This window comes from Notothenia rossii, assembly GCF_949606895.1.
Source record: "Notothenia rossii genome assembly, chromosome: 2".
In the NCBI taxonomy this organism is placed as follows: Eukaryota; Metazoa; Chordata; class Actinopteri; order Perciformes; family Nototheniidae; genus Notothenia; species Notothenia rossii.
Genome location: NC_136904.1, coordinates 55,054,494 through 55,079,844, shown reverse-complemented (window position 1 = coordinate 55,079,844; position 25,351 = coordinate 55,054,494). Strand labels below are relative to the sequence as shown.

Here is a 25,351-nt window from a genome sequence, read left to right as displayed (position 1 = left end):
ACAAACTGATGGGGAAAAGGACAAAATCGTGATTAAAGCATTTTGCGGGACCCCAGCGAGCTCCAGACTAGTTTCATTGTGTCGGGGACCCTGGAGAATGATAAAACACATCATTTAAATGCCAAAAACACCATTAAAAGTCACTTTTAGGGGCAAAAAACAGCCTCTGTCCACTTCGTTAACAAAGTGATGGGGAAAAGGACAAAATCGTGATTAAAGCATTTTGCGGGACCCCAGCGAGCTCCAGACTAGTTTCATTGTGTCGGGGACCCTGGAGAATGATAAAACACATCATTTAAATGCCAAAAACACCATTAAAAGTCACTTTTAGGGGCAAAAAACAGCCTCTGTCCACTTCGTTAACAAAGTGATGGGGAAAAGGACAAAATCGTGATTAAAGCATTTTGCGGGACCCCAGCGAGCTCCAGACTAGTTTCATTGTGTCGGGGACCCTGGAGAATGATAAAACACATCATTTAAATGCCAAAAACACCATTAAAAGTCACTTTTAGGGGCAAAAAACAGCCTCTGTCCACTTCGTTAACAAAGTGATGGGGAAAAGGACAAAATCGTGATTAAAGCATTTTGCGGGACCCCAGCGAGCTCCAGACTAGTTTCATTGTGTCGGGGACCCTGGAGAATGATAAAACACATCATTTAAATGCCAAAAACACCATTAAAAGTCACTTTTAGGGGCAAAAAACAGCCTCTGTCCACTTCGTTAACAAAGTGATGGGGAAAAGGACAAAATCGTGATTAAAGCATTTTGCGGGACCCCAGCGAGCTCCAGACTAGTTTCATTGTGTCGGGGACCCTGGAGAATGATAAAACACATCATTTAAATGCCAAAAACACCATTAAAAGTCACTTTTAGGGGCAAAAAACAGCCTCTGTCCACTTCGTTAACAAAGTGATGGGGAAAAGGACAAAATCGTGATTAAAGCATTTTGCGGGACCCCAGCGAGCTCCAGACTAGTTTCATTGTGTCGGGGACCCTGGAGAATGATAAAACACATCATTTAAATGCCAAAAACACCATTAAAAGTCACTTTTAGGGGCAAAAAACAGCCTCTGTCCACTTCGTTAACAAAGTGATGGGGAAAAGGACAAAATCGTGATTAAAGCATTTTGCGGGACCCCAGCGAGCTCCAGACTATGTGCATTGTGTCGGGGACCCTGGAGAATGACAAAACACATCATTTAAATACAAAAAACACCATTAAAAGTCACTTTTAGGGGCAAAAAACAGCCTCTGTCCATTTCGTTAACAAAGTGATGGGGAAAAGGACAAAATCGTGATTAAAGCATTTTGCGGGACCCCAGCGAGCTCCAGACTATGTGCATTGTGTCGGGGACCCTGGAGAAAGATAAAACCCATCATTTAAATGCCAAAAACACCATTAAAAGTCACTTTTAGGGGCAAAAAACAGCCTCTGTCCACTTCGTTAACAAACTGATGGGGAAATGGACAGAAGGGGGAACACGGCCCAGCCGCTGCTCCGCTGCTCCAGACTATGTGCATTGTGTCGGGGAGCCAGGTCAAACCCCTCCATGCACACCGCCAGAACCAGAACCTCACGACCCTGGTGACCTTAAAGGTGTTTGTCTTTGTTTGTTTTTGTACTCCACATAGACAGGCAGGTGTTCAGCACCGCGGGCCCGCTGCTGCTGCTGCTGCTGCTGGAAGGTGGAACACTTTGAGTCTTTTTATTTTCTCTTTTCTCCCTGCTCCTGCACACACCTTTTGTTCCCCTCCTCTGCCTTACACATCCTCCCACGCTCGAGCACTCCTCACTCGGACTAAACCCCTCCATGCACACCGCCAGAACCAGAACCTCACGACCCTGGTGACCTTAAAGGTGTTTGTCTTTGTTTGTTTTTGTATTCCACATAGACAGGCTGGGGTTCAGCACCACGCACAGAGCCTACCCGCTACCTCCAGGGCGCATCACCACATTTTACAAGCCAGGAAAGGTGCATGGATCCTGGGTAAACATTGATTAAGTGTTTTTAAATGTGTGGAACAGTGTTTTGTCACTTTCAAAACTCTCCTGTCATTGACCGGAGAATTTGGGTCGATGTTGTATTCAATCTGGCCATTAATATTCCAGTGAGACGAAGTACGTACATTGACCGGAGTGATCCCATGTTAATGTTGTCCAAATACCGGAACATTCCCTAACCCGATACTGGTCGTGGCCCGGCGACTCCACCACGATCCCCGACCTGTCCCATTTGTGGGGGCTCGGGCCTTGCTGGTTCTGGAGGAATAGCCTTTCGCCGAGTGCCAATGGGCGGAGCGGTCTCGAGTGAGTCCCCAGAGACTCGGTGGTACGGGACATACGGGTCCGAAGGGCGTCCTCCTTCGCCGCCCATGCCTCGCGCCATAGCAGGCGGATATGCGGGTTCGAGAACTTCTCGAGGCGGTTCACGAAGGAGAGCGAGCCACGAAGTGGGCGGCCGAAGATGATCTGTGCTGGCGAGAGGTCGCAGTCGGGGTCAGGCGTGTTACGCAACTGCAGCATAGCGCGCAGGAAGCGGTCCTGATCAAGGCTGCCCGACGGGCCGGTGTTGGACATCAAGAGGCGCTTAGCAGTCTTAACCGCAACCTCCGCCCTCCCATTCGACTGCGGAAAGCTAACGGAAGACACACGGTGTTCGACGTGCCATAAGCGGAGGAAGTCCTCGGTGTGGCTCGCCTTGAATTCCGGACCACCGTCGCTCGAGAGCTCCTCCGGTACGCCGAAGGTGGCGAAGAACGACCGGAGGTGTTGGACCAGGCCAGCTGAGCCCGCCAGGGCAGTACCCGCCGTAGAGCTCAGGACCTCTACCCAGCCCGAGAGCCGATCCCCGACAACTAGGTAGTGACGGCCCCCATAGTCGAAGAAGTCAGCAAACACCGCCTCGAATGGCGTGGACGGGGGTGGGGACGGCCGGGGGGGTGTAGCCGCCTGTGACGGAGCATTGCGGTTGCAGTCTGCACACCCGTCCCTGGTGGCCTGAATGTCCCCGGACATCCCGGGCCAGTAAACTATGGCTCGGGCATGCTGCCCCATGGCTGAGGTCCCCTGGTGAGCGGCATGGAGATGCCGAAAGACCCTCCCACGGAGGGATGGGGGAACCACGACGCGGTCCCGATAGAGCAGGACGCCGTCCTGGGCGTAGACGGACTCACAGACTGATGACAGACTCGCCAGGGCAGGGTCGTTAACGTCAATCCCACCCTCTTGCTCGATGAGTTGGAGGAGGTGGCCGAGGCATCCATCAGCCGCTGTTTCCCGTGCGAGGAGGGGCCAAGAGACGGCTCCGAGCTCCCGTGCGTCGTCGCGGATGGAGGCCATGAGTGCTGACTCCATGGCGTCAGGCCCGCTCGGCAGCCCCAATGAGAGGCCGTTCGCTGAACCCGAGGGGGAAGGATGCCTCGACGTGGCATCAGCGGCATAGTTGCTCTTGCCAGGCAGATGCACAATGTCGAAGCGCCATGGGAGGGTGCGCTGCTTCAGTCTAAACAGACGCGAGTTTGTGATCTCATCCAGCGTACGGTCGCCAAAGATTTTCACCAACGGCTTATGGTCGGTGACCACGACGAGGTTGTCGGACCCCTGCGTGAAGTACCGCGTCTGTTCCAGGCCCCATGCCACAGCTAGGGCCTCTCCCTCGACGGCTGCATAGCGCTGCTCCGCAGGGGACAGGAAACGCGAGCCCGCGAGGGTGACCCTCCACCCTCCTGGACAGCAGTCCGGTATGCCCGAGGCACAGTGACAATGTTGCTGGAGCAGGAAGTAGCCAATGCCACGCATGGACCAGTCAGGGCGGAGGCAGGTACGCTTCTGCATGTCGTAGATCTCCACGCCCTCGCGGATGGCCTCCATTATGGCTTGCTTGGACGTCTGGAAGGCCTCCTCCAGAACGGGGGACCATAGGAACGCACAGCGTGGGCTGAGGAACGGCTTAAATGGAGCCATCGTGTCACGCAACTGGGCGTAGTTAGCCACCTGGTTGACAAGGCCGAACCAACTCCTGATGTCCGTCGTGGAGCCTGGGGTGGGGAAGTCCCGGATGGCGTCCAAGTATTTTGGGAGCGGTTCGATGGTAGATTCCGACACCCTGAAGCCAGCGAAGTCGACGCACCTCTCCGCGAACTGAAGCTTGTCCGGATTCAGCACGATCCCCGATCGGCCGACACGCGTCAGGAAGTCGATGGTCCTCCACCAGTGTTGCTCCAGGTCGGTGTCATAGTGGATGGTGTCATCCACACAACGTTCCTTGCGTTCATAGTCCGAGAGGACGGCGTCAAACCGACGGTTGTAGCCATCCCCTGACGACAGGAAACCCTGTGGTGCCCTGGTGTAGCGCCAACGGCCGAAGGGCGTGATGAAGGTAGTGAGGTGGCGATCCGACTCACGCAGGGGAACACTGTGGTAGCCGTTCCAGGCGTCCGTGACGGTCTTCCAGGTGCCCTTCGGGACGCGGCGTGCGAGGTGGAACGGGGACTCAGTGGCGAAGGTCTCACGTTGGCAGAACTTGTTGAGGGGGGAGAGGTCCACGGTCCTGCGGGGGGAACCGTCGTGCTTCCGAGTGACTACCATACGATGGCACCACGTCACCGGCTCGCCGTACGGCACGCGTTCAATGACCCCAAGGGCTTCGTCCCGCAGGAGGTCATCGTGAACCCTCCGCTGCCAGTGTAGAGGCACCGTAGCCGCGGTGTGGCATGCCTTAGCTGCGGGGTCCACGTGCATCTCGATAGGCGGCCCCTCCATGCATGGTAGTGCCCGATGGGGGCAAGTATTGAATGTCGACGAGGCATATCTCCCGAGTAGCCAACCTTTCATCCGGTTATTGTTCTCTGGCGTACAAGGGAACGGCAGTGCTGCGGGGCGCGCCAGGGGGGACCGTGCGCTGAGGACATGAGCATTGGGCGTCCCCGGGGTCACTTGGCCCCACGCAGCCGCCGTTGGTTGACCTCGTCGCATTGATGGACAGGGGCTGGACTGGCGTGTCAGCCGTGTCAGGGCTACGCCTGTCCTTGGGCCCCCTTGCAACGTCGTCCGACGGGAAGTTAATGGGCAAGAGGCCGAGGTTGAGCAACGACTCGTAGGAGAGGTACATGGCCCGGACTGAGCTGCTCACATATACCATGGAACGGCAGGATGTAGTACGGCCCCCGCTGCAGGTCGTCGAGAGCCTAGCGAAGAACGCTCCCTCGATGGCTATAGGGGAGCGGTTGGCGGCCAACAGGCTGAGGCTGACGGGTCGCAGGTCGTCCCGCGCGAAACCGCAGGCCAGGAACTCCTCCAGAGACCAAAGGTCCGACTGCGCGCCAGTGTCTGCGACGGCGGATATTCGAGCTCCGTCGGCCGAGCCCCGGTTGCTGGTGCCATCCCTCGGCCCGACTGGCATGTCCATCGAGATGGTGATTAACGCCCGGGGGTGGTCTTTCAGCCTGGCTCGCCTCCATTCGCCCTTGGAGAAGATGTGGTGCTCGAGTATGATAGGTGAAGGCCTGTCGACACAGCCGTGCGACGTAGGGGCGCGGCGTCGGCGAAGGCTCCCGCGACGTCGGCCAGGGCGGGCTCCAGCTTGCACCAACGAGACCTGGGATACCAGCTCCGACCCCATGGCGGCCTGTTGACTGTCGGATGACGGCTGTTGACGCCTCTGTTGTCGGCGGGCCCTGTAGCAGCCGATGCACACCTGGTGAGGCTTAGGATTCCACCCGCGAGGCCCCTCCGTGAAGACGTTAAAGACGTTCTTACATTCCGGACACGAGGCACGTTTAGCCCCGTCCGCGGGGCTCGGGGCGGGGCTCGCCTGTGGAGTCGTCTTCAAGCGCCGGAATGACGACATGGCTGATAGGGAGGACGACGGGAGAGCGTTACGGGCCATCTCTTTGTTCTCGACGAGTGCAATCACGTCATTAACTGGCTTGACCAGGACGTCAGTTGTCCCTAGCGTCTCGCGGCGTATGTCCGAGTCATAGATGCCATTGAGCAGCACATCGCGGATAATGTGGTCGGTATAGTCCACGTCCTTACCACACTCGCATACCGCATTATATGCGCATGTCTCTGCTTTACCCCGCACTCTGGCAGCGAATGCGCGGAATGTCTCGTCGCGTTCCTGGCGTAACTGAAGTAGTTCGGTGCGCAGGACGCATGTAGCAACTGGGATGACAGCTAGGGAACGCATGACGGTGATCAGGTCTGGCAAGGGTCCGGAAGCGGCGTCGGGGACGGCTTTCAACAGGCTGTCTCCAAGTACAGGCCCAGCGCACTGAAACAGCTGGAAGGGGGCCTGTGCGTCCCCTATGCCTGAGCCGGCGCGGAATACATTCCAACGGCGGATGAACACGTTCCATTCCTCTATTGACACGCCCACATCAACTTTGGGCCGATCGAGTCTCGGGCCGTGAGGGGCTGGGGCCTGGGCTGGCGCGGCCATGACAGGCGCTGCGTGCTGGTGGCTACATCCATGAATCGTCAATATAGCAATGACGAGTGCTTCAGACAAGTCATCGGATTTGAACTCGCAGCCGGGGACAGGGCATCCAACAACGACCATGGTGTCGTCATGAAGAAACACACTCCTCAATGTCAGTTTCGGTGATTTATTGACAAGGATGACGACACCCTAAAACAGAATAATGCAGCAAGATAAGCTGACAAAGTATTACATCCATGCAATTCAATCAACACAAATATATACCACGAAACAGAGTATAGTAGTATAATAGTATAATATATATATAGTATAATATATGGTATAATATAATAGTGGAAACAGTCTTACATGAATGAGTGGACGAACGTCTCAACTCGAGGCGGAGTGCATGAACAATGTTTGAACTAAAATGGCCGCTCGGCACTTCCGGGTCAGAGCACGGCATAACCGGGCAGCGACAGCAGTGACACTGCCCTCTAGTGGCCGGCGATAAAATCTTCAACTTGCATATGTACATACAAAATGTGTGCTTTTAAAATGTTATATTCAATATTGTCATTTTAAAAATTAAAAATGTATTCAATAATTTTTTTAGACGGAGCTCCATGGTGACTTGTGCTATTTTTAGAACATGCACGCGGGCGACCAATTTCCCCCCTGCGGGCGACTTAGTGCCCGCGGGCACCGCGTTGGCTAACCATGGTTTAGTTCATTAGTTAGTTAGTTAGTTTAGTTCATTAGCTAGTTAGTTAGTTAGTTAGTTTAGTTCGTTAGTTAGTTCGTTAGTTTAGTTCATTAGTTAGTTAGTTTAGTTAGTTAGTTAGTTTAGTTCATTAGTTAGTTAGCTTAGTTCATTAGTTAGTTAGTTTAGTTCATTAGTTAGTTAGTTTTGTTCATTAGTTAGTTAGTTTCGTTCATTAGTTAGTTTAGTTCATTAGTTAGTTAGTTAGTTTAGTTCATTAGTTAGTTAATTTAGTTCATTAGTTAGTTAGTTAGTTTAGTTCATTAGTTAGTTTAGTTCATTAGTTAGTTAGTTAGTTTAGTTCATTAGTTAGTTAGTTTAGTTAATTAGTTAGTTTAGTTAATTAGTTAGTTAGTTTAGTTCATTAGTTAGTTCATTAGTTAGTTAGTTAGTTAGTTAAGTTTATTAGTTAGTTAGTTTAGTTAATTAGTTCGTTAGTTTCCACCACTGGAAATGTTGATAATTCAAAACATTGTTCTGTTTTCTTCTCTGGCTTTAAAAACAAAAACTATATGACTTGTGTACATGTATTGTATTGTATTGTTGGTAATATTGCATGTTGCCTTTTGATTACAACTCCTCCTAATATATAGGGCAAAAAGTGGGCGAATTGAAATATACAGTGGTGGAAGAAGATCTCAGACTTTTTACTAAAGTAATAGTAGCGATACCAAAATGTTAAATGAATGTTATAATTACAAGTCCTATTTTCAGAACAATAAAAACTTCACCTACCAAGATGAACTGTACTGTTTATGTATAATGGCCCATTTCAGAATCAAATATATATTCTTATTTATTGTATTACGACTGTATTATGATATTAATGCACGAACGTTTTAATCTGGGTAATGTAGAACAAATGGCAAGGAATTTATATAATGCTGCTGGATATGCTATAATTACATGTCAATGTCTGTTTATGATTTAGTTAGTTACTTTTGTTCATTAGTTAGTTAGTTAGTTAGTTAGTTTAGTTCATTAGTCAGTTAGTTTAGTTCATTAGTTCGTTTAGTTCATTAGTTAGTTAGTTAGTTTAGTTCATTAGTTAGTTAGTTAAGTTCATTAGTTAGTTAGTTAGTTAGTTAGTTAGTTTAGTTCGTTAGTTAGTTAGTTAGTTTAGTTAATTAATTAGTTTAGTTCATTAGTTAGTTAGTTTAGTTCATTAATTAGTTAGTTCGTTTAGTTCGTTAGTTAGTTTAGTTCATTAGTTAGTTAGTTTAGTTCATTAGTTAGTTAGTTTAGTTCATTAGTTAGTTAGTTTTGTTCATTAGTTAGTTAGTTTATTTCATTAGTTAGTTAGTTTAGTTCATTAGTTAGTTAGTTAGTTTAGTTCATTAGTTAGTTAGTTTAGTTCATTAGTTAGTTAGGTTAGTTCATTAGTTAGTTAGTTAGTTTAGTTAATTAGTTAGTTTAGTTAGTTAGTTAGTTAGTTTAGTTCATTGGTTAGTTAGTTTAGTTAATGAGTTAGTTTAGTTCATTAGTTAGTTAGTTTAGTTAATGAGTTAGTTTAGTTCATTAGTTAGTTAGTTTAGTTCATTAGTTAGTTAAGTTCATTAGTTAGTTAGTTAGTTAGTTAGTTAGTTAGTTAGTTAGTTAGTTAGTTAGTTAGTTAGTTAGTTTAGTTCATTAGTTTGTTAGTTTAGTTCATTAGTTCGGTAGTTTCCACCACTGGAAATGTTGATAATTCAAAAAATGGTTCTGTTTTCTTCTCTGGCTTTAAAAACAAAGAACTATATGACTTGTGTACATGTATTTTTGCCACATTGTTGTGCACTGATGATTTGTTGCCAGCGTTTTGTGACACGCCATGTTAACGAGCTGTTTTACTGAAAATGAGGAACGTCCTGCAGCCCCTTTTATAATGCTTTGTCTACTTTATTGTAAATATTGAAAAGGATGAAAAGAGAGTCAGCAAAGCCTCACATATACAACGCTGGAACCATGATATGTTTTATATCTTTACCTTTCAAATGTTTGGAGATTTACTGTTAATCAACCTTTTCTTTAATTTAACATACTGTTAGTTATTAATATATATGAAAGAGCATCATGTTTTATAAGATCTTTTATGTTTTGTATGTAGAAATCTTAATTTATAGAGCGACCCTTTTTCTTCAGTCCTGCGGTATGGGTTTGAATCCTAGACGTGGAGCATTGACTCACTCCGTTAAACTCTTGGTCCCCTGGGAACAGAGTTATTTACATCGCGCTCTCTGAATTACAAGCTGTTTTATTCCAAATGCTACATTTACAGCAGAGAGCCTTGTTGAATGAGACCTTTCTGGGAACCCGCAGGATCTTTATTGTCCTGTTTATTGTGGCCTGGCATGGGTTCTGTTCAGGGTTCACATGGGTCACCGTTAAGCCTGGCTTCATTTGAATTCATGAGTAATGAAATGGTGGGGTAAAAAATGATTCACAACCAAGATTTAGTGTACCATCTTCAGTGCTGAGAGTGAAACAGGGAGAAATAAAAAACCTGAACCGACTGAACTGATTTATCACAGCATGTGCCAATCATACCATAGGACACATTCACCACTCCGGACACTAACAGAAATAACGTTAATTATTTAACAACATATTGATAGTCACTGTATTGGCACTATGGCTTTGACCAAGTGTGGCCCTTTGACGTAGCTCTATTATTGGAGCAGGGGCCTGAGTCCCTCAGCACCAGAACATTGGTTACATACATGTTATCTGTACACTGGCGCCGCAAATAGAGGATTTCACAGCAGAGCCGGGGGGATGACAGAGCCAGAGCGCTATGTGGCCTCTCGCCTAGCTCAAAGCACAATAGCAACTGTGGGATTGATAATTTATCTTCTCTCTCCACCTCCTGGCTCCTCAGAGGCGTTCAGTTGTTCCCAGTGATACCAGAAACTGATGCATTATGGGTCAGGATTGATGCTGCCCCCTCTTCTCTCAGTAAGGAAGAGGAGCCATCAAGTGTTTGATGTACAGACAGAACTGTTGTAAACATACAGTGAAATGTAATAGTAAACAATGAAACAATGAATGGTGGATGAAAGGAAGCTGCTCCACAGACACTGAGTTAAACAACAACACATTGATGTAATCCTCCTACATGCTCAACCATTTTACACCTACAGTAACTGTTGGCGCCCCAACAGGATGTAAATGCAGACCGGTACTTGAACTGGCCCTTTGTTATACCTTCTGCAGGATTTATGGTCTGGAAATGGTTTATTAAAGACTTAAAGATTTGAAGATGAGTTCAAGGTAAGATGACTGAACTTGTTAATGTTCCTTTCTCAGGAAAAATCTCTATCTAGTGATTCATAATCAAAATAGTTGTATTTCCTGTTCCTATGACCTGTTTGCATTGAGATCCAGCAGGGGCGTGATCAGCCCGATCCAACGTGCTAGTCCACACTGTACCACTAGAAAGCTTATCATTCATCTTACACTCCTCTTTGTGCGCTCCATTCCTCCATCTGTCTCTCTTTCCACCATCACACCAGACTCCTTGGACAAACTTTTGCTTTTAATTTTGAATAGGAAGAAGAAGAAGAAGAAGAGTGCAGTCTACCTCCAGTACGCCGTCCCCAGAGTCTCTTTCTCCGTGTGGTCAACGAACACACAGGAAGAGAGGTAATGTGTCCGCTGGGAGCCTCTACTCTCAGAACAAGCTTCTTCTTCCCCTTGTATTCACATGATCTGTGTTCAACAGAAGGTTTCTGTCTGTATTCTGAGTTATATTTTAAGCAGGTACAAGTCAGCAGAATAGGGATCTTTCACTGAGAGCTATATCTCTATGTAGCAAAAGAGCCATGCGCCTTGAATAGCAGTACTACTAAAGCCACTGAGCAGCACCTGAAGGTTCGGCTGCTGCACCACACAAAGCATGCATAGAGAAGCATGTATAAGAAGCCATTCTATTATGGATCAGAGATCATTTTGGTTGTCAATAAACAAGTAAATAAAAATAATAATTACATTAGAATCAATTCTCATTGAACTGATGTTCCAAACTTTCAGACACATTTCATTATCTCGTTGTCAGTTGTAGCAAAGCCTACAGCCAGAAGCCTACAGCAAGAAGCTTACAGCAAGAAGCCTACAGCCAGAAGCCAGAAGCCTACAGCAAGAAGCCTACAGCAAAAAGCCTACAGCAAGAAGCCTACAGCCAGAAGCCTGCAGCAAGAAGCCTACAGCAAGAACCCTACAGCAAAAAGCCTACAGCAAGAATCATACAGCAAAAAGCCTACAGCAAGAAGCCTACAGCAAAAAGCCTAAAGCAAGAAGCCTACAGTCATAAGCCTACAGCAAGAAGCCTACAGCCAGAAGCCTACAGCAAGGAGCCTAAAGCCATAAGCCTACAGCAAGAAGCCTACAACCAGAAGCCTACAGCAAGAAGCCTACAGCAAGAAGCCTACAGCCATAAGCCTACAGCAAGAAGCCTACAGCAAGACGCCTACAGCAAGAAGCCTACAGCCAGAAGCCTACAGCCAGAAGCATACAGCAAGACGCCTACAGCCAGAAGCCTACAGCCAGAAGCCTACAGCCAGAAGCCTACAGCAAGACGCCTACAGCCAGAAGCCTACAGCCAGAAGCCTAGCAAGAAGCCTACAGCAAGAAGCCAGAAGCCAGAAACCTACAGCAAGACGCCTATACAGCAAGATGCCTACAGCCAGAAGCCTACAGCAAGAAGCCTACAGCAAGAACCCTACAGCAAAAAGCCTACAGCAAGAAGCAAACAGCAAAAAGCCTACAGCAAGAAGCCTACAGCAAAAGTCTAAAGCAAGAAGCCTACAGCCATAAGCCTACAGCAAGAAGCCTACAGCCAGAAGCCTACAGCAAGAAGCCTACAGCCATAAGCCTACAGCAAGAAGCCTACAGCAAGAAGCCTACAGCAAAAAGCCTAAAGCAAGAAGCCTACAGCCATAAGCCTACAGCAAGAAGCCTACAGCAAGAAGCCTACAGCCATAAGCCTACAGCAAGAAACCTACAGCAAGAAGTCTACAGCAAGACGCCTACAGCAAGAAGCCTACAGCCAGAAGCCTACAGCAAGATGCCTACAGCCAGAAGCCTACAGCCAGAAGCCTACACCAAGACGCCTACAGCAAGAAGCCTAAAGCAAGAAGCCCACAGCCAGAGGCCCACAGCAAGGAGCCTACAGCAAGACGCCTACAGCAAGAAGCCTACAGCCAGAAGGCTACAGCCAGAAGCCAGAAGCCAGAAGCCTACAGCAAGACGCCTACAGCAAGAAGCCTACAGCAAGACGCCTACAGCAAGAAGCCTACAGCCAGAAGCCTACAGCAAGAAGCCTACGGCAAGAAGCCTACAGCCAGAAGCCTACAGCAAGAAGCCTACAGCAAGAACCCTACAGCAAAAAGCCTACAGCAAGAAGCATACAGCAAAAAGCCTACAGCAAGAAGCCTACAGCAAAAGTCTAAAGCAAGAAGCCTACAGCCATAAGCCTACAGCAAGAAGCCTACAGCCAGAAGCCTACAGCAAGAAGCCTACAGCCATAAGCCTACAGCAAGAAGCCTACAGCAAGAAGCCTACAGCAAAAAGCCTAAAGCAAGAAGCCTACAGCCATAAGCCTACAGCAAGAAGCCTACAGCAAGAAGCCTACAGCCATAAGCCTACAGCAAGAAACCTACAGCAAGAAGTCTACAGCAAGACGCCTACAGCAAGAAGCCTACAGCCAGAAGCCTACAGCAAGATGCCTACAGCCAGAAGCCTACAGCCAGAAGCTTACACCAAGACGCCTACAGCAAGAAGCCTAAAGCAAGAAGCCCACAGCCAGAGGCCCACAGCAAGGAGCCTACAGCAAGACGCCTACAGCAAGAAGCCTACAGCCAGAAGGCTACAGCCAGAAGCCAGAAGCCAGAAGCCTACAGCAAGACGCCTACAGCAAGAAGCCTACAGCAAGACGCCTACAGCCAGAAGCCTACAGCAAGAAGCCTACAGCAAGAAGCCTCTAGCCAGAAGCCCACAGCAAGAAGCCTACAGCAAGAAGCGAGATAAAACATTTGGGTCAAATTGGCAGTACCAAAGCATTACAGTCTGGTAGGGACAGATACAGGACATATTCTCTAACAGCTGTAACCATGACATGTACTCTACAAAGATAGCGTCAATTAAAAATGGAAAACATACATTGAGATAGGAATTTAGCTTTGACACATGTCTTTACTTTTACTTGTGGTGGAATACAATACATATATTACAATGGATAAATATTAGAAAAACGTTTTTATTGTAAAAAGTCTCAGATGCCAAAATGAACACATGCTGACAGTTTATATAAAATCCTGAATGTGTTTTTTTTTCAAAAGCGAAAAAAGTAATTATAGAAAAATATTAATTTCATAATTATTGAATAAGTCAACTGAGCCATAAAACATCCCTAGAGTTTTAGACAATCCAGATAACAGTTCCTGCACCCAAATTGATATGTGCATGCTGCAATGGCCCTATGTCTTCTCCAGAGTAATACATGTTAATGGGACATCAAGGGGACATTATGGAGTCATGGTACAGCGGCTCTTCATTTAGAGCTGCACACGAGAGGAACTAAAGGCCAACTGTGTCAGGATGCCCTGCCTGCTGACCTGTAATGACCAATCCATTCTGATTAATTGGATCCTTTAACGAGCATCCAGTGACAATTATATGTGAGCTCCAGGGGGAAAGGTGCAGGATGTAAGGGGCTCCCTGTGGAGTTCTGCTTCACTGGTCCCAGATCCTTCCAGGGGCCCTCTGAGAGCTCGGGGCCCCCTCTTTGAGAGGAGCAGCAGGCTGTGCTGAGTTTAGCACAAAAGATGGCTGGACCTGCTCTCTGGGGGGGGGGTAACTGCCCCAACTGTTGCCTCATATGGAAATGAAAAATGTTATTCAGCCATATCATATAATGTATAATTATTGAACTATGTCAAATGTCTTGACAATAGAAATAAATGATGTAATATTAAGCAGTGTTGTGGAGTATTCTTATAATGTTGAGTAAACAATGGAAATAATAAGCCCACTCATTTCAAAACATTATAAATGATTGTTATATTAAAAACACAATATTAACCCTCTATGGCATGACTTTTTATTTGGGGAGGAAAAAAATGTTTCACCATGTCTTTTAGGAGCTTAGGGGTCCCTGATATTATATCAATTATAAAATGTGACCCCCCCTCACCCCTCAACCAGGGGTTGGTTTGTTGCCTCAGGGCAAGAATGTGCTACGAGGGTATTGAAACACCAAGGATTTCTACAATTCAGAAGAAATAGAAAAAACAACTCTATATGAATTCCAAATGTTTTCTTTGTGTGTTTGTGTGTGTGTGTGTGTGTGTGTGTGTGTGCGTGTCTGTGTGTCTGCGTGTGTGTCTGTGTGTGTGTGTCTGTGTGCATGTGTTTGTATGTCTCTGTGTGTGTGTGTGTGTGTGTGTGTGTGTGTGTGTGTGTGTGTGTATGTATGTGTGTGTGTGTGTGTGTGTGTGTGTGTTTGTGTGTGTGTGTGGGTGTGTGTGTGTCTCTGTGTGTGTGTTTGTGTGTGTCTGTGTGTGTGTATTGTTAAATATGTTCTTTATTCTCGCGTCCAGGAGAGAAGCTTTAAAATGAGACTAAATGGAGTCTCTGAAAAGATTCAAATGGGATACTTTAATTAAAAAAGGCGCGGTAGTGTTACAGACAGAATATTGTTCCGGCAGAAAACAGCTGTGATCTGGCTCTCCTGAGCATGAAGAGAAGGCCCATCCCCCGTTCGGTGCCGTTATATATCCTCTGCTGGCTCCTCCCCGTCAGCCGGCTCGCCTCGCCTCTAATGTCCGTTGTTGCATTTAAACAGAGGATTGGTACTTTTCACCTTCAACATAATGCTTAACACGCCTTTTCTCCTCATATTCTCTTTCATCACTTTTCATGTAACACATTCTAAACGCTGTAATCAATACTCTAAAACATACAGAAAATACTTCACGGCTGGTTTGGTTTCCGGATGTTGTCACATGCTACTCTCGTCTGTAAACAATAATGTATTCAAATAAACTGTACTTTCATTTAATATTCAGCATGGTAGTATCTCGACATCTATAGTTGTAGTGTTAAATCAGTAGGTTTCGGTTTGCACCACTCCATGTCATTTCGCTACTCAATTCACCTCTTTAGGAAATCGTATATTAGCCACATGCTAAATGCTAACCGTAGATGAAGGATTTTCAGAATAAAAGCTTAACTGCTTGTGCACAAGAATTTCTGGTTTTTCAGTATGAAAGAGCGTTTAAACTGACGGTATGTTTAAGCTACATTATGCCATCAAAACATTGATTTTAATTTCTAACAGTCCCTCCTTACACACCTAAAAGGTGTGTATAATACTGAAATCAATGAGTTCTTCATCTGAACTTCGCATAGTACATATCTCATATTACAAACATACAATCTAAATGGAATGGTTCAATAGGCTTAATTTTACAAAAATACAAAATAAATTATTTGCCTTGTTCAAACCTAAAAGTTGTCCCTTGTGTATAACTTCTAGTTTTTGCATTCAATATCATTCTTCAAAATAGCAGCAATGGCTTGGTATCAGAACATTTCTTCCTCCCTCCTTTCACAGAAACCGTTCTCATACCACGCTCAGTGTTAAGGCACTTGTTTTTACAAAGTGAAAAGAAACAAACCATTTTAGAATAGCAATGATTTATACAACATGAAATCTACCATATTAGAATAGTATAAAAATAATAAAGTGAAATAAAATGGACTATCTTAGAATAGTGTAAAATTAATTGGAATAATAAAAATATACTATCTTGGAATAGTATGAAGTAAATTGAAATGGATTCACTCCATTTTAATTTTGCTCACTTCTTCACATGATATCATTTAAAGAATCACATCGGCTGGACATTCATTGATCAATCTCATCTCCGAACATCCATATCATTTAAACTAACTCATCATTGTCATCAACATCTGTATACGGGGGTGGGTCATCTTGTTCTGCTAGCATTTATAACTGTCTCCTCATGAGAAATGTACCCTCCCTCCTTTCATACCATTTAAGGTATGAAAGTAATATGTTCTCTAGAAGGGGCCGTTGTGCGTTCTACTCTGGGGTAAGGCTTTCTAGACAGTCATTTCTGGGAGAAGATTTTGGTCAGTTACAACAGTTGTAGAATTTCATCACTTAAAAGTTCCTACTCAGTACCTTTGGGTGGTCTGTTCTAATGCAGTGATAAAGTCCTTGAAATGGTGTGAGAACCGGTGGAATATCAATAACGCATTATACTAATTTATTTTCAATTATGGTCTACTTAAATAGCTATGCTAACCCCTTTTACAGTGTGTGGAACCTTGGGTGCCCGAGCATGTGATAATTACTCCCTCCTTTAACAAGGACTTTAAAACAGAAGTCATTTTATTTAATGGTTTGTAGTTCAATTCCGGAATTTACACTTATGGCAGATATGTTTCTCCTTTAAATAACATCTCTAAATGTCAGGTCATCTGGTGAAGGATGACCATTAGGAGGTGGTGGCGCTTGTCTTTTAAAACTCATACTCTGGTGCCGTGCGCTCCCTCTGAAGCTGCAAGTAAGATTTAAAACATCTGCAGGGTGGGTTGAGCGACCCCTTCTCCCTGAACAATGTTTGTTGTAACAAATATGCACCATCACAATGAGTGCTCCAAGGCCCTGCATGTATTGCTCCCAACTACATTAGTTTAAAAAAAATTAAACTTTGCTATCGCTCTTTGCCCAGTGTCTTTTTAAAACTCTACATCTTGGACGAAAAACAAATGTTATTTCCACCTTAATCTTCCCTCCTGAGGCAATAACCATGCTACAATGGAGAAATCAATACTTTAGATTGGAATACTATCTTTGGCTTGGTACTAGCTCTACCTTTAACATTTTCCATACAAATAAAGATTTGTCTGCTTTTATAGAGTGGTTACTAAAACCATCCCTTTAAACTGTAGGTCTATACTGTAACAAATTAAATCTTCCCCAAATTCAAACATGAATAAAAATCTCTTAAAGAATAATTTGTTCATATGATGAAAAGATTGAATAATATGTTCTACCCTCAGTGTGTTTTTAGGGTTATTTAATAGTTTCCTCTTTCTTTCTTTATAAATTCACCAATTGATTAATTCATGGCTAATAAATATTTTTCTTTACGTATTTCTCGTTGGTGAATAAGTGTGTTTATGTGTAAACTCACTCACTCCCGTTTTCCTTCTCTCCCCCTCTGGTTGTCAAGCCACGACACCCTCACGTTCTGCCGTACCATGCCAACTCCTCCGTCCTTTCCTCTCCTCCGTCCACCTTCTCCTCAGTCCATCTGCTCTTAGATCCTTCCGCTGTAACTCTTTTGAGTGGCCCAACTGCTTTGCATTTCTTCTCCTCCTTTACAGTCTCTACTGGTTGCATGGAGGGCGTATTCCGCTCTCATGTCCCGCACTCTGCTCTTGTGCCCAAATCTTGTGGCTCAGCTTGGAACTTCATGTCCTGTGGGGGACCGATGAGAGTGTGCCTTTTTATGTCACCTGTAGTTCTGGATTCCTCAGGTGGAGATGGTTCAGCTCTGCTTCTCTGTCTGTTCGATGGAGAAGGAGGAGTCTTCCGTGGTGAGGTCTTTTGTCTGCTTGGAAGTTGGGGTCGTAGCGGTCTGACAGGCGGATAGATAGAGAGAGAGAGAGATCTCGGGACGCATTATCTATAGTTAATTCTAACACACTCGAGGTCAAATAAATCCAACCTTTTCCACTCTATTTTCCTAATCATACTATCTATCTTAGTTGTTAAATGTCATCTAAACACAATTCATGTCTACTAATAATTTTACCATATCCCTAAACATTGCTTTCACCCACTGTAACATGTTTACTCCAATTAACTCTTTCAGGAAACCATTTTCTTCTATAAATTTAAATACCTACATGTTTCAAGCACCACATATTTCACACACTATAAAAGAACGTCTCCATATTTTCTCCATCACTTTAAATCTCACTGTTATTTAGAACCGTAGTAACTTTTGTGACTGGACATATCTGCAATGTCGCCACTATCTGCTGGGGAATCTTGTTCATAGAGTTTGTACATACAAAGCTGTACTTGTGGGTTAGTAGCCTGTGTCTAACAATCATTTTCAATAATTGTGCTCAGGTCACCGATCGGTTGTTCATAGCTTAACAGGGGGTGTTTCTGGTACGGACTAAAACATGGATCCAGTGTATTTAGAGATTCCCCTAATCTGTAAATCCCCATCACTTACATATCCCGATCACTTAAACCCATCTCATCATTTGATACAAGAACTGCATGTAGGGGGGGGTGAATCATCTTGATTATAACCGCCTCTTGTTTGGGACCGAGTATTTCTAACTCCTCCTCTTGTTGCTCAGCTGATCTTTTGGCTCTGGGGATAAGTGAAAGTCTGTGAATCACAGCTGGAGTCTTGTTAGTGATGTGGGCATTCTCTATGAGTGAACTAATGGTTCCATGTTTTACTTGATATTGTACTTCCCTTCCAACCAGAAAGGTGCAAAGTGTAATGAGCACAATCAACAATGCTATTCTGACTCTTATCCCTAGGGGACCCCACAATTGGTTTGGCTTTGTTCTTGTCATCATCTCTATTTTATCCCTGGTTGTGTCCGTTACAGAATTGAAATAATGAGTACAAAAATAACATAAAAAATTGGACTCTTTTTCAGATGTAAAACAAAAAATAGGTTTTCACATTAATGTACAATCTATAAAAATCTATAGACAATTTGTCTTTTGAGCTGTTTCTATCTTTATCTTATTTCTATTTATTGTTTTGTTCCAGCTCTGCCAAATCAGTCCTAACTCCCAATAATGTTCTGGAAGTTGCCAGTGAAGGGTGACAATGTGTGAGGTGGTGTCAATTTGCTCCTTTTTCTTTACCTTTAAGCCGGAGCGCGTGTGAAGTTTGTTACAACTTTTCACGCTTCCGTCCACCGGGGATGAGCCCACTGTCTTTTGTGAACTTTCACCCTCACCCAATCACCTGGCCGAACAGGAGTCTCTTCTGGTGTCTCGTCTGGTATCTCTGTAGTTTTCCTAGCCTGCTGTGTAGACAAAACTTGCATAATATTACTCAGAGTTCTGACATATTCATCCACTTCTATTTGTCTAATATCTAAAACTGGACCACTCCGTCCTTGGAGAAGGCCCAAGCTTCAGCATACCTCTTGTTGTTATGAGACCTATTGTTGACTACATGTTCTTATTTATTAACTACAACGTCACTGAAATCAACATATCTGTATAATCATGACACTCCCTCCTTTGAGCATAAAATGCTCAATTAATATTGCAATGATTACCCTATTCTGAACAGGACATGTAAAACCCATAACGTTGCATTAAATAAATATAACTTCTCCGTGTACCCACAAGGGGTACAAAAATATCGTATGATTTATGGTTTTCTGATGGTATAAATGCATATTCACTAAAAGAAAATCAGCAATTAGCACTTCTAATAGTTTACTTGTTTCAATAATGGCTTTTGTAATGGTATTATGCATCATCGTTGCTGCGAAAAACAATACCCCTGGTGTCGCTAATGCGTCTCAATAATTCTAGGATTAGAGGATTGGTTGACACTGCTGAACTAACATATGATAAAATAATATTTCTCCAAACTGGAGGGAAAATATGAACTATTCTCACAGAGAGTGACCTGCATGAAGGGCTGGTGCCCCTCACTCAAATGAGATATTGCCTTACGCACTACACTATAAATCAGTAAAGTTACTCAAGAATAAATAAATAAAGACTGATTCTTGAAACTGTTGTAAAAACCCTACAACTTCTTCATCCAAGCTCTCAATCAGTGTTATGTTATTTAATCTGCAGCTCACGCCTTAAAACAGATACTTCAGACCGATTATAAAATTGTGTTTTTGAGAAAAATGTAATCTGACTCCATAAATCACATAATTGTTTGATTAAAAACTGCACTTCTGGCTAACAATAAATGAAGTTCCCCTTTAAACACAGCCCCGGTCTTCTGACGGGGTCTATCTATGTACTGGCTGGAAAATGTTGGGCCAGTCTCTGTCGCTCCGTCACTGTTCTCCCGCTAACAGTCACTTTCTAGTTCAGCTGGGTTCTTGTTGACTTCTTCACTGGTTTGAGACAAGCGACCCTATCAGACACCTCCCTTTGTAGCCAGACTTCACCACAGCAGAATCGAGTTTCTGTTTTCAGGTCTGGACAGCTTCACGTCAGGTGTAACGCCGCCCCTTGCATATTTTGGGTGGAAGCCCGTCTTCTTGACCTCACTAGTAGTGTGGACACAATAGTTTTCTGTGTGGGGGAACAACATCACTCGTAATGTATTTTCCTTCTCATAATTACAAAAATAGTCTGCTAAATGTTCTACTCTGCTACTTCTAATCTGTGGATGCTCTGTGTAAATGCAATATTCTACTCACTATCTTTTAAATAACATTCAACCTCTCCCTCCTGTGGTGACATATGTGGCTCTATGTAGCTGGATTTCGAAATACTCTTGTGCTGAAGATGCATCACCTGATGGTCTGGTCCTCTAAGCTTCCTCATTGTTGTTGTTGATACCAGGCTGTCTGTGGGATTTGGTTCATGTTTGGAAATCCTGTACGTCTTTGACATCTCTGGGTTGCTTGGTATTTCATATCGTGGTAAATGAGATGTTGTCTCCATTCTTCAATGGGTATAGCGTCTAATGCCACCACATCTCCCAGGCTTGCCTGCACTGATTGGGGAAGGGCGTTAATGACCGCGTTCTTCCACAGCATTACGACAGACGGTAAAACGTCATGTCGTTCTCCAGTGCAGTCCTCCCACACTCCTTCACATCTCTTCAGGAAGGCATACATGTCTTCCCCCGGTTCTTTTCTTAGGCTGTTGAGGGCATGTAAACTCCGTGTTGTTGGGTAGATTTGACGAATGGCAGCCCAATACCTCGACCTGACTTTGTTGAAGAAAATGTAATCTGGAGAGTTGGTGCATTTGGCCTTGGAATCCACTGCTCTTGCCTCTAGTCTTCCTTCTATCCGTCCAAGCAGTGCCCTCATGTCTCCCAAGCACAGGTGGTCTTGGACTGTGTATTTCTCCAGATCATTCACCCACTTCTGACCTCCTTGTTTAAGTGGAGGTAGTTTTGCCGCTAATGCTTCCATGTCTCTGTGAGTCCATGATTGGTATTTCAATCCTCCTTCTCCAGCCGCTATCACCGGTAGCGTGAGTGTTGAGCAGTTCTTCAGTCTTCCAGCTTCAGTTACGGTTGTGGTGTCTGGAGAACCTTCGCCTTCTCTTCTCTTGAGTTGTGCTTCCATACATTTGCTGAGTTCTTCCATCTTTCTGTTGAGCTCCTCTTCCATTCTTATGCCTAGTTCTTCCAATCTTCTGTTGAGCTCACCAGATAGGAGTCTTACCTCATACTCCAAGTCTTTGACACGTGTAGCTGTGTGGAGACCGTCCGACTCCAATACTCCTCCTAAAACACCTAGAGTTGGAGCTTATATTGGGGGTTGAAAGAAACTGTATTCTTCTGTCATGTGGGGAGGAGGCGCATCTGTCAGGCTTGGAAGGAGCTTTGAAGGTTGGATTACTGGAGCTTCTACTGTCTTTTCTTTCTTATCTTCCTTTGCTGTGAGCACTGCTCCTTGAGCCACATACATGCCGTTCGTTGATTCTTGGCTGACATATTTTAGATGGAGTACCAGACTTGTAACTCTAGATTTTCTTTTTTCAGCTCTGTTTATAGCGCTTTTAGCAGGTCCATACCAAGGGGGTTGTCCGGCTTTGATCCATGCTTGTTGTTCTCGCAGGTATTTTCAATTTTCATGGTCAATTACTGCTTTTCTATGGGCTTTCGTTGGTGTTGGTTGATCATCAGCTGGATACAGTCCTCTCGTTTGCCATTGTTCCAACAGTTTCTCCATGTGGTTCCATGTCTTTTGTCTAAGATTTGGAACTGTTATAGCATCTGATCTGATTTGTATCCTTCCCTTGATATCTGCTGTTGGGCCTTGCCCTGCGTCTAGTCTCAACTTAGTTTGTTTTGGTGACATGTTCTCTAATTATTTATGAACTTATCAAAGATGAAGCACTAATCTTCTGACTAGCACCTTCGTTGCTGTTCGTCCGAACTTTAAATCTTTTTTTTTTTTTTTTTTTGCTCAAGGTTTTATTAATTTTTTTTAAATTATAGATTTTTTTTTTTAAGTTTAAGGTAAAATATTAATAAAGTTAATTAATATATAAAAAATATGCAAAATTAAAATATGAAATGTTAAAATAAAGTTGTACCGTGTATGGTTTTGACTTTGAAATATGAATATGGTTCAAATCCAAATCTCCTGTGTACAGTGCATACCGAAATGTATGAAATTATGCTAATGTCACTACTTGTGTTAGCTTCAATAAATTGGTGTTTGAAAAAGTATTATGTAAAGTTTCTTCTCTTATAATTAGAAACCACTTGCAATTCTATCTTGGCGATCAAGCATGTGTTTATTTATAACACTTAAAATTATACTTCACAATGTTATGGTGTTTCTTCTATTGGTGTAATAATTCTGTACTACCACCAGAGTGCGCTATTTTAATTTCCAGCTTAATCCACTAGGGAATAGCTGTTGCAAAACTGACTTGTTTGTAACAAGGTGAAACTTATTTTCCTGTGAAAATATCTTTAAAATAGGAAGAACATTACACTATGGTTAAACACAGCACATAACTGCCAAAACACATTTGCAAACAAGAATATTCACAAAACCGCCAATACACATTTACCAGCAGAAGTACTTCCAGTAGTTCTAACTCTAACAAGAAGTATGATGTTCTTTAGAAGATGGAATGCCTAGCCTCAGTGTGTTAAAGCAAACAGAGTACTTAAATTAGCATTTCATGAAATGGCGACTGCCGTGTGGTTCACTGTGAACATGAGGTCAAGACAAGATGGCAACTGGTTTTCCAACCTTTGACCTGAAGAACAAAGGGATTTGAGAAAACACCTGGAGTTGAAATAATGGTGGGGTGATATTTTGTCTAGTAAATTCAACACACAACACTGTAGTTTAAAATAACATTTATATTTAGTTTACAATGATAAATGGGCCTTATACTCTTACGTCATAGCCCTCTACCCATGTACGTAAATGTTTTGACTTTAAGAGCCAGTATGGTCATCTCTTCTGTTTAAACACGCTATTTATGGGACAAAATGGACGCTATCCAAACACAATCAGAAGAATATCGTCTATCTAACGCACGAATGTCGCACTTCCTGCCGTAATCCACAACGCAATGTCTTTTTGAAAACAGAAATAAAGTAACCACTGAAAGCTTCAAACTCCTCAGGCCTTTTCCTTGAAAAATGACTTTTTTAAAACAGCCTCACACTGTTGTTAACACAAAACACTCACTCCAATAACCTTAGCTTCAAACTTTGGCTGTGTCTTTGCCTCAAGCAGTCCCGACTGCTTAATGGCCTAAAACCATTCATGTTAACTTAAAACGCAACAAAAGACACCTATAGAAGTGATTGGCCTCTAGCCGACATGTAATAACAGACAAACGAATAGCATGCAGGGTTAAATAGAACAAAATAAATTGAACTCACCCTGCCTGTGACAAAGCAACGCCACGTGTGGTAGGATACCAATGTTTATCAATTTAGGCTTGTTTTAACTTAAATTTAGGCAGTCTTTCTCAGGAGTCCAACTTAGCAGACAGACACTCACTCCTATTATTCACTATGTAATCTATTGAAGATTTTGAATAAACAGGTACTTCTTTACCTTTCTGTATGGGCCCGAGTGTATGTCTGCCAGCATTGTTCAAGCTCCTTTGAAAACTGCAACTGCTCTCCCGGTGAAACGAGATCACGTCAGGGTCACCAATTGTTAAATATGTTCTTTATTCTCGCGTCCAGGAGAGAAGCTTTAAAATGAGACTAAATGGAGTCTCTGAAAAGATTCAAATGGGATACTTTAATAAAAAAAGGCGCGGTAGTGTTACAGACAGAATATTGTTCCGGCAGAAACCAGCTGTGATCTGGCTCTCCTGAGCAAGAAGAGAAGGCCCATCCCCCGTTCGGTGCCGTTATATATCCTCTGCTGGCTCCTCCCCGCCAGCCGGCTCGCCTCGCCTCTAATGTCCGTTGTTGCATTTAAACAGAGGATTGGTACTTTTCACTTTCAACATATGCTTAACACGCCTTTTCTCCTCATATTCTCTTTCATCACTTTTGATGTAACACATTCTAAACGCTGTAATCAATACTCTAAAACATACAGAAAATACTTCACGGCTGGTTTGGTTTCCGGATGTTGTCACATGCTACTCTCGTCTGTAAACAATAATGTATTCAAATAAACTGTACTTTCATTTAATATTCAGCATGGTAGTATCTCGACATCTATAGTTGTAGTGTTAAATCAGTAGGTTTCGGCTTGCACCACTCCATGTCATTTCGCTACTCAATTCACCTCTTTAGGAAATCGTATATTAGCCACATGCTAAATGCTAACCGTAGATGAAGGATTTTCAGAATAAAAGCTTAACTGCTTGTGCACAAGAATTTCTGTTTTTTCAGTATAAAAGAGCCTTTAAACTGACGGTATGTTTAAGCTACATTATACCATCAAAACATTGATTTTAATTTCTAACAGTATGTGTTTGTATGTGTGTGTCTCTCTGTGTGTGTGTGTGTGTGTGTGTGTGTGTGTGTGTGTGTGTGTGTGTGTGTGTGTGTTTGTATGTCTCTCTGTGTGTGTGTGTGTGTGTGTGTGTGTGTGTGTGTGTGTCTGTCTGTGTGTGTGTGTTTGTATGTGTGTCTCTCTGTGTGTGTGTGTTTGTGTGTGTGTGTGTGTGTGTGAGTGTGTGTGTGTGTGTGTGTGTGTGTGTGTGTGTGGGTGCGTGTGGGTGTGTGTGTCTGTGTTTGTATGTGTTTGTATGTGTTTGTATGTTTGTGTGTGTGTGTGTGTGTATATCTGTGTGTGTATGTGTGTGTGTGTGTGTGTGTGTGTGTGTGTGTTTGTATGTCTCTGTGTGTGTGTGTGTGTGTGTGTGTGTGTGTCTGTGTGTGTGTGTTTGTATGTGTGTGTCTCTGTGTGTGTGTGTTTGTTTGTGTGTGTGTGTGTGTGTGTGTGTGTGTGTGT

At 44.0% G+C, this 25,351-nt stretch overlaps 2 protein-coding genes across 2 annotated transcripts; one reads left to right on the top strand and one right to left on the bottom strand.

The window, feature by feature from the left end:
* The first annotated feature begins 1,669 nt into the window (after positions 1-1,669).
* Positions 1,670-12,871, top strand: LOC307028001 (uncharacterized protein). Its single transcript, XM_079662699.1, has 4 exons — positions 1,670-1,687; positions 1,895-1,989; positions 10,715-10,807; positions 11,220-12,871. The coding sequence occupies exons 2-4, from the start codon at positions 1,979-1,981 to the stop codon at positions 11,953-11,955; spliced, it is 840 nt and encodes a 279-aa protein (XP_079518825.1). The 5' UTR covers positions 1,670-1,687; positions 1,895-1,978; the 3' UTR covers positions 11,956-12,871.
* Positions 4,764-19,327, bottom strand: LOC307027993 (uncharacterized protein). The gene is made up of 2 exons (XM_079662687.1): positions 19,204-19,327; positions 4,764-6,633 (listed from the first exon to the last, which is right to left on the bottom strand). The coding sequence occupies exon 2, from the start codon at positions 6,562-6,564 to the stop codon at positions 4,840-4,842; it is 1,725 nt and encodes a 574-aa protein (XP_079518813.1). The 5' UTR covers positions 6,565-6,633; positions 19,204-19,327; the 3' UTR covers positions 4,764-4,839.
* Positions 19,328-25,351: the final 6,024 nt, after the last annotated feature.

What these genes read in the sequence shown, in the direction of transcription:
- LOC307028001 (XM_079662699.1), top strand. An exon ending in ACGAACACACAGGAAGAGAG is followed by an intron (nt 10,808 to 11,219) that starts GTAATGTGTCCG and finishes TCTCGTTGTCAG; the next exon opens with TTGTAGCAAAGCCTACAGCC.
- LOC307027993 (XM_079662687.1), bottom strand. Translation starts at nt 6,564, where the DNA reads ATGGTCGTTGTTGGATGCCCTGTCCCCGGCTGCGAGTTCAAATCCGAT.